The sequence below is a fragment of the Eumetopias jubatus genome, unplaced genomic scaffold, assembly GCF_037043125.1.
Source record: "Eumetopias jubatus isolate StellerSeaLion01/CBP00866 unplaced genomic scaffold, mEumJub1_p1.0 scaffold_5, whole genome shotgun sequence".
Lineage (NCBI taxonomy): Eukaryota > Metazoa > Chordata > Mammalia > Carnivora > Otariidae > Eumetopias > Eumetopias jubatus.
The window spans coordinates 1,161,625-1,175,292 of record NW_028274811.1 but is presented as its reverse complement, the minus strand read 5'-3'; the positions used below and the strand labels follow the sequence as shown (position 1 = coordinate 1,175,292).

At 36.2% G+C, this 13,668-nt stretch overlaps 1 protein-coding gene across 3 annotated transcripts in view; it reads left to right on the top strand.

Moving 5' to 3' along the window:
- CNOT6 (CCR4-NOT transcription complex subunit 6) overlaps nucleotides 1–12,115 on the top strand; it is a 74,129-nt gene extending 62,014 nt beyond the window's left edge. For 2 of the 3 annotated variants that reach the window (XM_028093781.2, XM_028093780.2), the window contains exons 11-12: nucleotides 520–722; nucleotides 3,396–6,376. In XM_028093781.2, the coding sequence (XP_027949582.1) occupies nucleotides 520–722; nucleotides 3,396–3,608 (416 nt within the window). In that variant the 3' untranslated portion in view covers nucleotides 3,609–6,376. Of the gene's footprint in view, nucleotides 1–519; nucleotides 723–3,395; nucleotides 6,377–8,145; nucleotides 8,311–11,916 lie in introns of those variants that run through there. The other variant, XR_003607602.2, reaches the window with a different exon arrangement.
- The last annotated feature ends 1,553 nt before the right edge of the window (nucleotides 12,116–13,668 follow it).

The following is a 13,668-nucleotide window of genomic DNA, read 5'->3' as shown; positions in this document are numbered from 1 at the left end:
CCTAGATACTAAGATGTTGATTATGGAGTTAACTCTTTTTAAAAAGTAAAAACAAGGGATGCCTGGGGTGGCTCAGTCGGTTAAGCATCTGCCTTCCGCTCAAGTCATAAACTCAGGGTCCTGGGATCCAGCCTCGCTTTGGGCTCCCTGCTCAGTGGAGAGTCAGCTTCTCCCTCTAACCTTCTCCCTCTCTCTGCTCGTGCTCTCTCTCTCTAATAAATTAAATAAATAAACTCTTTAAAAAAGTAAAAACAAGCTGAATTTTTTTAAGAAATAAGGAACTAGTTTAACAAATATGAAACACCAGCACAGCAAAATATAAAATATTCAGTATACGAGGATCAAAACCATGTAAAAATGGACTTAGATAAGTTCTGGGAAATGTAAAAAAAAAAATAAAACAATAACAAACAGAAAGGGGAACTGTCTGTTTTAAAGTAGTTACTATTACATTTTTTCAGTTTTGTACACTGCATATTATACTGGACAATGAACAAAGTACCTGTATCTTCATTATAGGTGTTGTAGAGTATTTAAGCACTGGTGGAGTAGAAACAAATCATAAAGACTTTAAGGAACTGAGATATAATGAAAGTCTTACAAACTTCAGCTGTAATGGGAAGAACGGGACAACCAATGGAAGAATCACGCATGGTTTCAAGTTAAAGAGTGCCTATGAGAGTGGCCTGATGCCTTACACAAATTACACGTTCGATTTCAAGGTGACTTTTTTTTTTGTAATTTTATTTTATTATGTTATGTTAGTCACCATACATCATTAGTTTTTGATGTGTAACATGTTCCATGCTTCACTGTTTGCGTATAACACCCAGCGCTCCATGCAGTACATGCCCTCCTTAATATCCATCACCGGGCTAACCCAACCCCCCACCCCTCCCCTCTAGAACCCTCAGTTTGTGTCTCAGAGTCCATAGTCTCTCATGGTTCCTCTCCCCCTCCGATTCCCCCGCCCCTTCATTTTTCCCTTCCTACTGTCTTCTTCTTTTTTTTTTTTAACATATAATGTATTATTTGTTTCAGAGGTACAGATCTGTGATTCATCAGTCTTACACAATTCACAGCGCTCACCATAGCACATACCTTCCTCAATGTCCATCACCCAGCCACCCCATCCCTTCCGCCCCTCACCACTCCAGCAGCCCTCAGTTTGTTTTCTGAGATTAAGAATTCCTCATATCAGTGAGATCATATGATACTTGTCTTTCTCTGATCGACTTACTTCGCTTAGTATAATACCCTCTAGTTCCATGCAGGTCGTTGCAAATGACAAGATTTCGTGTTTTTTTTTTTTTTTTTTTTTTAATGGCTGCATAATATTCCATTGTGTGTGTATATGTACATATATATGTATATATATATTACACCCACCTATACCACATCTTCTTTATCCATTCTTCTGTTGATGGACATTTGATTTCAAGGTGACTTTTGAGATTGAGAAACTTTGTAAACCTCCCATTTTTTGGGAGAGTCTTGTAATTTTATTATATCTTTGAAATGTGGATGTGTGTTGAGACCGGAAGTAAGCCATCTTGAATTAGTTGACAGCAGTATTCTCTTATTACTCTTCTGTGATTTGTGTCCCGTTCCTACTTGATAGTTACCTCTTAGAGTCGTTTCCAGGGTAAGAAATCAGATGAAATAATGATAGTAAATCCTGAGTTTTACTGTCACTGTTTTGGGGCAGTTATGTTTCTCATATGCTCATTGCTAACAGCTGTTCAGAAGGTACCATAGTATTTAATTTGGTGTCCGTTGGAGTGACATGTTTCATCTCATATTTTAACTGAAACTGTACTCCTTGAGCCAAAATGTGGTTTATATTAGCCATTTGAAAATATATGTTCTATTTTATATTCATTCAGACACAGTTAGTGGCTTACAATATGGAGCTTCTCATTTTTAATATCAGTGGTTGTTTAGGACTTGCATTCATCTGTTCTTTTTAACTATCTTTTGCATTTCTGCTCTTGAATCTTAGTTTCTAACCTCCTGGAAAAAGAATCATTCAGGTTAGATTGTGTGTTAGAGTGTTAAATACTAGTAATAACTGGATCTTAATTTTGGACGGGAGGGCTGTTTGTTAGTCTTCTTTGAGAAACTTGAAAAACTTGAAATTTTTTAAATTTGAGTTTGGAGGGGCCGCAGTGCTGTAGATAATGATTTAACTCTGGGAACAGATGAGTGTGTGGAGATGAAGAGAGGCTGGAGCAGACTCTGGGGAAAAGGAACGTGTAAGTGACAGAAGAGTGGCCAGAGAGAGGAGGTAAACCAGGACAGTGTAGGAGCCCAACTGCCAAGGCAGGAAGGCCTTTCTGGGGAAAAGAAGCATGCTTTCAGCTTCCAAAAACTGTTGGTGAGAGATGCTTCACTGGTGAGCTAGGCACCGAGACTAGAATGTGGAGAGTTAAAGAATATTGCTGGGCAAGGAGGTAGTAAAAACCAACGTTGAGATTCTTACTTGAAGCAGATTGATTGAAGAGGAGGTGAGGGTGATAACGAAAAGGTAGGAGAGATTAGGGATTCTTCTTTCTTTCTGTTCCTGTTGCTGATACAGAGATAAGAGGAAGACACTTGAATGTGCTTAAGTATTTTTGGCTGAAAGCATGTGGAGGAGAGGCTGAAGTTACAGGGAGGAGAGGGGCAAACTGAGAGGTGTTTACCTGGGTGCCCAGTGCTGGGCCTGGGTGCTGCTGGCGGTGTGCAGGGCAGAGATGTCCCGGCCCTCGTGGAGCTCGCAGTCCTGTGGGAGAGACCGGTCTCTCCCACGCAAATGAGTGTGTAGTTACACCTCAGGGGTGCGCATAAACAAGAGAAGAGACTTGGAGGTGGTAGCAGGTAGTAAGTGGGTGGGGGCAAGATTCAGGAAGGACTTGGGAAGGTGAATGAACTTGACGTGAAGATTGAGAAGAAATTAGCCAAATGACACGTAGAAGAAAGTGCTCCAGGCAGAGGGGAGAGCGTGTGTGGAGGCCCTGGGGCAGGAAGGAGCTTGGCACCTACAGGGAATTTCCTTCTCCCCTCCCAACACCACCCCTCCTCAAAAAAAAGGACCAGTGTGGTAATAGAGTAGTCAGCGTGGGAAAATAATAAAAAATCAAGTTAGGAAAGAGAAGCTGAGGCCATACCATGAAGGATCTTGTAGGTCTCATTAAAGATTGTGAAAAGGTCCAGAAATGAGGAAGAATGAATGATTATCATCCCTAAACTGTTTTCATTCTGCTAGATTTGACATGTGGGGGACCATTTGGTTTATGTAGTACTGCCTCTTCCCACGTTTACCAAACATGACTGTGAGGGTGCGTCTTGAAAGCTCTCAGTGTTTCAGTGTTAGCTTATGTTAGGCCTCATCTTTTTTTCCTTCTGTTTTTCAGGGTATCATTGACTACATCTTCTATTCGAAACCTCAGCTGAACACTTTAGGCATCCTGGGACCTCTGGACCACCATTGGCTAGTTGAGAATAATATCAGTGGCTGCCCACACCCGCTCATCCCCTCCGACCACTTCTCACTTTTTGCACAACTGGAGCTCTTACTGCCTTTCCTGCCCCAAGTTAACGGCATTCACCTTCCTGGCAGGAGGTAGTCAAGTACCTTCAGAGGACGACCTCAGTTTCACTTGTAAACTCATAAAATCTGATTATAGGGGAGTGAGGTATGGCCACCAGGGTTTGTTTTTTTGTTTTGTTTTGTTTTTTCTTTTTTTTTCCTTTTTCTTGATGATTTGAATTTTCAATCTTGATTATTTGATAAGGATATAGTATGAAAGCCAGGTGCTAGCAACAAATTCTGAGCCCAATATGCTTTATATACTGTTAGACAGGGATTGGTGTGTTTACACCTCTCTTTAATTTGTTACAAGTAATTTTCCTGTTTCTTCTATCCAATATAATATTTTCATGCCTTGAAATAGGAAAATGTTTGAACAGCATATTCTCTTTGCACAGAAATCTGTAGCACTACTTTTTTGAGGCCAGTAATAACATCCAGAGACCATTCTTCCATACTTTACTCCCTCCCTTTTCAGACTTGTTTGTAAAATAGAGACTTTGAATTTAGCCTTTATGATTGTATATGATCCACAGAAGACCTGATTTATGAAATTTTGTACTAAAAAAAATCAGATTTGGAAATGATTGTATTGTAAACTAAGGCTAAGTTTTTTTTACTGTTTCATGTGTTATAAAGGCCAGCTTGTAAAAGAAGTTGCAACAGACTTTCTCTGCTGATGATTTGCACTGTTAGGGTTTTGTTGGCCCTTTTGTACTACTTTATTTTTAAACTGAGAACATTGCTCTTTAAATCTAAATCTGCTTAAAGCTTTGGACATTTTCTCAGACCAGAGGCAACTTATCCATGAATTCCTGGGTTTTTACAAAAGCTATCTACCAGGACAGATAAGCTGAGCAGTGAATGATCTGTAGGCATTTATGGACTGAATGTAATGGTTGATATATGTACATTCTGATATTTTTAAATCTTTAACTTTTTTAAGTTAAAAAATTACAGCTGCTTGGATGCAGCTTCTTAACTCCTTTTTGAGACACTTCCTGTCCTATCTCCACTGTGCCTGCCTAAATTTGTTCTCACCAAGCACTGCCTGTGCATGCAGAGAGAATCTGTGCAGCCTCTTTTATATTTTTTAAATACTGTTTAACATTTGTGAGAATTTTATGAAAACGCTTTTGTATAAGCTGTGGCTTTTTTTTCCATTGTGAAGCATTGAATATCACATTTTGGAACATGTTCATAGGTGGGTCCCTGGGTCTTTGCTCACCAGACCCAAGCATTGCTTCTTGGTGTCCTTGCACAATGCCGTCCGTCACCCGGAATACTACTATCATGTGAATTCTTTGTTTTCCACGTATTCCTTCGTCTCCGTGTTTTTTAAAAAATCATTCCCTTTTTTTAAAAAAAATAATTTTCCATTTATGAAGCAGTGTAAATGAGATGTATTTTCAAAACAGGTCCCTAAGACAATTCTTCAGATCATTTATAAAGTGACTAAGTCATTTTAATAGGTCAACCAAGGTAAAAATTCTGTTGCACCCTGTATTTTGCGCGTAGCATCAGTAGTAGATGAGAGATTAAAGCTAGCTTTTAACTTTGCAAAGTTAACTTGTATGTATTCTGTTCTCATTCATTCTTCTCTCAAAAATCAAATGAATTCAGAGGGAACTTGGTATAACTGCTTTTGTTTCAACTGCAGGCAGGGGAGCAAAAGGACATGTGAGCAGTAAGAAAAATGTTGAAATGTTATTAATAATTTTTATACAGAAAATGAGTCATTTTGAATAATGACTTAAAATTTTATGAAAAATACTCAGCACTTAAATGTGCTTATTCTGTTTTTAAGAGAAAATAAAATTACCTACTGTTTAAATAAATGATTTTTTTTCTTTTTAAAGAATTTTCCAAAAGGTTTTGATCTTGAATCTTTGTCTGGGACCTGGTTTTTCCTTTGAGGTTTTTTTAAGATTTTGTTGTGATGACTTTTTATTTTTTGCTTTTTTGTTTAAGTTGTGCTGACACCAAACACGTCCAGTTTATAATCAGTACATTGGAAAGCTGGTTTTATTGATGTAGAACCAATGCAGAACTCTTTATGGGGTTTTTGTTTTTATTTTATTTTATTTTATTATTTTATTTTTTTTATATTTTATTTTATTTTATTTTATTTTTATTGTAAGGTGTGAATAAAAGGTGTGTTTACTCATTTTTCCTAAACACTGTGTTGGTAATGTGCATCCTGACAATTTCCAGCGAAGGTGAGCTGGAGCTGATTGGACTGATGAGGCAAGGAGACCGCTTTTCCTATGGGATCTGTATTATGTGATAACAGGTCCAGAGAGCTTTATGGAGAGGGAGGGGAGAAGCACTTACCCGTTTGTATTTGTTAATGGAGGATGTATTCTTTTCATAGATGCTGGAACTAGAGTGCACTTGTTAGATGCTAAAGGTTTGAGCTTTACACAAAAATGTTTTCATCTGTATTTGTTATTGTCTGCAATATATTTGAATTTGGGGGCAGCATAGTAAGATATAAGGGCCTGTTAATGTCTTGAGACTATTTGTTCTTGCCTCTTCTGGGCACACTGCATTCTGTGGGTCAGTTTGAACAGCCTCTCCATCTTATTTAGGTAGTGATATATTGAACCAAGAGTGTAGTCTTAACAACTGTAACCTTCAAAAGAGGAAGAAATATTTTGGGTCTGTAGGGAATAAAGAGTCACACCAAAATAGATTGATACTTTTGTTAAGCAAGGTTTTGTGTTCTAAATATCTTCTGTGTCCTGGATAATTTCCAATAATCCATACTCTTTAAAATGCAATAAAAACTAGTATGTTTTCTCAGTATAGATTTTTTTTTCAAATTCTGTAACAGATCTATTTAATGTGGTGTTGCCATAATGTAATTTCAGTGTTTTTGCTGGATAAATCCATTTTATGAATGTTTTACAGAAAATTTGGGGTATGTTTTCTGTTTTTACTGATCAGAAATTTGGAGGCACACAATTCCTTGTTGTAAATCTCTTGAAGTACATTTTACCGTGTTATTGGTAATTATTTATGCATTGAGAATTTAAATATTCGTCAAAATTAATTTATGGCATAATTTAAACTAAAGTTGTAGAAATAAATTGCTGATTGCAACTTTATTAGTCCTAGAAGACAGTCAAGGAACATCTCCAAGAAATGTGTTTTTATTCTTGATTTGGTGACAGCCAGGAGAGTTAGCACTTTGAAACCTAAGGACATTATTAAATTGGGTGGGATGCACTTCTAAATGTTGAAATTAACAGTTCAGAGCTCTTCTAAGATTCAGGTTTTCAATAATAAATTCCAATTGTATTATTCCTTTTTTTTTTTTTTTTTTTTTACTATTTAAATTCATGGAATTAGTTTCCATAGTGACTTAAGGTTTTGGGGTCATGTCATATATAAGACAAAAGCCAACCTAGGCAGAATAGTTACAGCAGTTTGTTCTTTTGATGAACCAATCAGAATTTTCAGTACAAATACTGCAGATAATTCAAAGAACACCTTTAGCAAGTGTTTCTCCCCTACTCGTAAACAGTATTTTAAGATGTTCACTTTGCTCTTCTTTTTGGTTACATAAAACTTAATAACCGGTATGTTGAAGTAGTGTCTAAAATAGAGTATCTAGTCTTTATTCACAGTACATTATATTGTGTAATGCACTGGACTAGTTTTTGTTTACCATTCATGTAACAAAACCCAGCACATTATCTGCACTAAGCTCAAAGAATGTCGCATTTGCCTAGGCAGCTCTTTGATAAGGGTGATGGGAAACCGAATATGTACCTATGGACTGGTGGTAACAAGGGCTTTTACTGTTCTTTTCAGTGGAACCTTCTTGGTCAAATTGTAACTAGCTAGTATTATATTTATATACAGGGTCTCTTTTCTTTACTGATGTATTTTCCTACTCATAGCCAACCAATAAATTCAATATCTGTTTCAAATATTTTAAAAGTGTTATTTGTTATAGCTGTAGTACTGAGGTTTGAGAAAAATAAATGTTAGCAGACCACATAATTAAAATTCTGAGTCATCTGGGGCAGGGTTATAACTCACCTTTTGAAAGCGGGAAGGGTGAATGGGGGATGAGGGCCATGATATGGGGAGATGGTGCATTGGCTGTGTTGTTCTGTATAACACTTATACCTTTGCCAAAGTTCATTTTTATATTTAGGCAACTGATGGTCCATATGCATTAAGAATTTTGTCACTGTTACCATATACCTCATTAATACAAGAAATGGGCTCATGTCTTCCGTCTTTTGGAAGGAGTTTGACATATTTTAAATAAATGCTTTTAAATATGGTGACAAACATTGTGTTGGTGGGGTTATACTAATTGATTAGATGTTTTACTTTTCACATGTATATTTTATTGTATATATAAACTTTAAAAATGTGACTTCCCAAGTCTTCAGAAAAAGTATTTGTATTTTAGAAACTGCTTTCTATGACAAATGTGAATTTTTAATGTAGATGCTAGAAAAAAATCATTTAAAATCAGATGACAATGAATGTTTGCCAAGATGTCCACTTTTTTAAAAATTTTTTTATTTTTAAAGATTTTATTTATTTGTCAGCACACAAGCAGGGGGAGCGGCAGGCAGAGGGAGAAGCAGGCTCCTCCCTGAGCAGGGAGCCCGACGTGGGACTCAATCCCAGGACTCTGGGATCATGACCTGAGCTGAAGGCAGACGCTTAACTGACTGAGCCACCCAGGAGTCCCAAGATGTCCACTTTTTAAAGTAGGCATTTTCTACCTAATCCTTAATATATTAATTTTACCTCTGTAACAGAAGTCTTGTTCCTCTTTTTAATTGTCAAAAAGTAAGTGTATAAAATAAATGAAGTATTATGCCCTTGTTATTTTATAAATTCTAGTTTATGTTCTTGAGAGGAACCAGGTACCTAAGGGAACACAAAAGTGAAATATATTCAGAATAATGCTTTTGTGTTCTACGTAATGTTATATATACTGAGAATTCCCATTTTGGAGTATTATTTAGGTGTTCAAATTTAAATTGATTTTTAAGTTTCATAAGTACTATAAAGACAATTTTAATAAACAGATTATGTATTAGAACACTCTTACAGAAGATAGTGTTTACTAGAATTTTACAAGAGTTTGAGAAATAATCTAAGTTAATTTCCTCCAAATAGTGAAACATAAAATGTTCTGAGTGCTCCCCAGATGACTCTAACCAACCAGTCTATAGGAATTGGGAAAACTGCTGGATGACGTGGTGGCCTGTGAACCAGTTTCTGTGGTTTCTTTAGCTACATTAACATTTTTAATCAAATAAATAAGGAGATGGCAGTTTTTAAAGTTGGCAAACTTCGAATCACTCTAATACGTTAAAAAGCTGTTAAATTATTTTGGGCCTGTCCTAAGAAATTTTGCTTACTACACCAGTGTGCCCAGAGGCGGGCAGGCTCAAGAGTTCTTACTGCCAGATATTGTCAACCTTTCTAGCACAGTGAGTAAGCTGCGGGCCCCAAGGAGCCCGTCAGCACAACGGTGTCTTAGTTAATGCCTCATCCACCAGCCCTACAGCCCAGTGAGTTCAGTATCTCCCCTGCGCGGCACACCTACTAACTTGTACTGTTCCCCAACTTTATGTAATTCTTGAAAACCTGGTCTGTTAAGGACACTGAGGAGGAATGATGGTGTGACCAAAACCAGGTAGAAGTCTGCAGGATGCAGGGTTTCCCATTTAATATTCACCCTGGTGCCGGTGGCTGGTTCTCAGGGCAGTGACGTAGGTGTGAGGGCATGTGCTCAACATTGGGAGCTTTGTGAGTTACCAGAACCTTTTTCCTCTCCTCCCTGACATGATGCTTGCTAGTGGTAACTTTGAACAGCCCCGATGGTGTGGGTGCTGTGTGTAGTTTCCATTTTGGTGATCAGAGTTGTTCTTAATGTACTTTTCTTGGTCACCATACTGATCCATACTTATTTGCAATTTCTTCTTGTCAGACACTGTGCTAAGATTGGAAATGTATACCAGGTATGGAGGGAGCAAATCTCTGCATGAGCCTTTACAATTTTCCAGAGGTGACCTTAGAGCTAGTTTTGAAGGACTAAGAACTTGTTTCCCGGATGAATAATAGCAAATTATTCATCCCAGACGAATATAGTAAAACCCTTTGTGAAATCCTGCGTATTACGAATTTCAGACAGGAGGGGGTCTTCAGTGGGAAGCACACTAGTGGAGTGTCTGGACAAACAGTGGATGCCTTTGGAACCTTGAGCGACATGCTAAAGTTTGAACTTAATCCTGCAGGTGGTGATAAAGAGCCATATAAGGGTTTTAAATAGGAGCAACATTACCAGGTTTATGTTTTAAGAAAGGTTGCTAGAGCAGTGCTCTGGAGGGTGGATTAGAACGGGAAAACTAGTTAACTGGCTTCTGGCATGGTCCAGTTGACAGGATAAGCTGAGGATGGCATGCCAGGAAGTAAGAGAAAAAAGGAAGGAGAATTTGAGATGTTCAGGAAATAGAATCAGTAAGAATCTTGATTTGTCCCTCATCACTTGTGGGTGAAAAGACAGGTAAGTGAGTTTTGTTCAGTCACTCATTACTTTCATTAGGCAAACCCTGACTTACCATCCCTTATGGTGTTTGCTGCCAAGGCCCTCCTTTCTCCTTTACTGACCTCACAAAAACATTTAGGCAAAGAACTTTGTTATAAATTTTGCTTTATTTTTCATTCAGAGTTTAGTCTGCAAAGGAGATCCAGTATGTCCCTAACTGAATAGTTAAGTAATTAATAGGCATTACAAGATACTTTAATAGAGCAACCCATTACAAATGGAAGGAATCCGAGAATTCTAAATTTCCTGTCTTGCAGAGGATTAGCCTCTGCCTCTAAGCCTAGGCTCTAGCCACATGTGTCTTTTGAGCTCTTGAAATATGCCTAGTGGGACTGGAACTGTTAAGATGTTTTTCGGTTTTGGTGAAACTGTATTGTTGTGCTAGGACCAAATTTCCCTTTATCTGATATATTGTGTAAGATGTGAAACCAAGGTATTGCTTGTGTTACACATCTCCAGTTGATGTCAAAGAAATGATTCCATCCTAACAATATTTTACTAACCAAAGTAACCATAATATGTTTGAGTACTTTCTGCCAGCAGCATGACTTACTGTGCCTGTGTAATCCCATTAGTAATTGGGATGCCTTTGTTCATTTTAATATAAATTAATTTTCTGGTTTAAAAAAAGTATGGGCAAATTATTAAATTTAAAATCAGTGCCTATTCAGAACTGAGCTAGTCCCACAACTGAACAATTAAAGATGAATTTCATGATGAATGACGATTGCAATTTGTTGCACCAGAGGAAAAGGAAAAACCAGTGTAAAAAAGGTACTGAAGTGAGCAACAGTAGGATACATTTTCTTCAAATATTTACTGAATTTAATGTTTCCTGTCAACAGTCAAAAAAGATGAAATTAATCACCTGAAATAAGAATTAGAGGTCCAACAGATTTTTTTTTTTTTAACTATAACAGGATATGAGCTTGTGGATTTGGCCAGCTATACAAGGGCTTGTATTCTTCCACAGGGGGAAAAAAAAATTAATAGAGATACAGTATAAAAAATATATTTCTATTAGGGAAATTTTGTTAGAAAATGAAGACAGTATTTTACAAAAATGAAATATTTTCAGTTATAACAGCAGTTACCTATATAAGACCTCCCTAATACTCTTAAAGAAAGTTCAAAATGTAAAAGTTTAAAGTACTTACTAGCCTTAGATGAGTTGTGTGATATAAAAGACACCAGTTAATACTTCGTGTATGCTTTTTCTTAAAGGACTTCCAAATTTACAAAGAAATGTGAACTCTCAGCCTAAAATCAGACTTACGACATAGATATTTTTGCATCTTTTATATCTGCCAAAGAATTTCTTCTAGATATGAAGAAAGATCGTTTCTGTCACTACAGATAGTGTTCCAGCTATGTTAGGTCAAAAATCTGGGTTTATTAGAATTTTAATGAACCTGGATTTCCTTTATTGTTTCACCTTATGATGCTTATTGAAAATAGTTGCACTTACTTTTCTGAAACAGACTGAAAAGTGTCATAGTTGTTAAAATTAAGTTTATATAATTTCAAATCAAGAAACCATCACCAATTTGTGAAGACTATTCAGAGGGATAGAAGGCAATTTAATAATCTTGTCTTCTTTACTGATGCTCATTGGTTGAATTATGAAGGAACTTTAGCGATGGTTCACTGTTCGTTTAATACCAGTTTAAGATTATCTTGCAACAAAAGAAATGCTTGCTAAATATTCAGTAATCAGAAGCAAACCATGTCTGTATGATACACATTTTCTTACCAGTATCAATCTGCATATGGGTGAACCAAAATTGAAGCTCCAAGGAGAGGAAAGAGTATTTGTGACCTTCACAGGCAGGTCCAAGAATTTGTTGAACTTCATGATACAAACCAAGAACACGGATTTTTGTATATTTTCTAACAAATTTTAACTGTCACCACATTTTGTAAATTGGCTGCTAAAACTACAAGAAAAATTTGAAGAACGCTTTGTTGATACCTTGGTAAGTTAGAGTTGCTTTCAAATTATGCAAATTTGAATTTGATGTTACTCTAGAGCGGACATAAGAATTAATGAGTACTGGAATGAAAATGTTCTTGGAGAGAAGTTGATAAGCTTTTGCTACAAAGTTAAATTATAAAAGAATAAACCGGTTTTGTTGATGTGGTTTCAAAAAAATTTTTAATGACTTTTGATGATTCACTTGTGGGAAAACATGTATTTGGGATGATTTGGATATATGAATCTACTTTTTCAGTTATGTTTTATGTAATTGTTAAAATCATTAAAATATTACCCTAGAAAATATTAATGCAAAAAGTAGTAAAGGAGGAATAGATAAAAGCATGAGACTGAAAAAAAATGGCAGGCATAAATCCAATAATATTAAATGTGAATAGATGAAGCAAGATCAGACTGGATAAAAATAATCTAACCATATGCTAACTAGAGGAGATACACTTTAGATTCAGAGACACAAACAGGTTGAAATAAAAGGATGGAAGAAGGTATGCAAACAAAGTTGGTGTGGCTATACTAATAAGACAAAGTATACTTGAAAACAAAAAACATAAAGAGGAACTTTTTATAATCATGAGCAATGCTAAACGATAACCACAGACTGCATGAAGCAAAACTAACAGAATAAAAGGGATAGACGATCAACATGAATAGTTGTCCAGTACCCCATTCCCAATGGATAGAACAACTAGGCAGAAGATCAACAAGGAAATAGGATACTTGAACAACACTATAAACCAAGTAGACTTAACCAGACATGTATAGAACATTCTACCTAATCATACCAGAATACATATTCTCAAGTGCACATGGACCATTCCCCAGTAGACCATAGGCCACGCCATAAAACAAACCAAGAAGTTTAAAGAATTGAAATTGTACCAAGTATATTCTCTGATCATAATGAAGGGAAGCTAGGAAGGAAGTTGGGAAATTTGGAAATATGTAGAAGTTAAACTATACTCCTAAATAACAATGGGCCAAAGGAAAAAAAAAATCTGAAGAGAAATCAGAAAATACTTTGAAATAAATGAAAAGACCTAACACACCAAAACTTAGATGATGCAGTGAAAGCAGTACTTAAAGGGAAATTTGTAGCTGTAAATACCTACATTTTAAAAGATCTCAATAACCTGATCTTCCACTTCAAAACACTAGAAAACAAAGAGCAAGGTAAATGCAAAGCAAGCAGAAGAAGGGACATAATAAGGACTGGAGCAGAAAATAATGAAATAGAGAATAGAAAAACAGTAGAGAAATCAACAGATATAAAAGTTGATTCTTTGGAAAGATCAGCAAAATTGATGAGCCTTATTTATACTGAGAAGAAAAAAAAATTACTAAAATCAAGAATAAATGGGGGGACATTACTACCAATCTTACAGAATAAGGAGGGTTATTATGGAGTACTATGGACAGTTTTTGTCTAATGACAGATTGTGTAGATGAAATAGACAAATTCTTAGACAAATTACCAAAACTGACAAGAAATAGAAAATCTAAATAAATGTATAA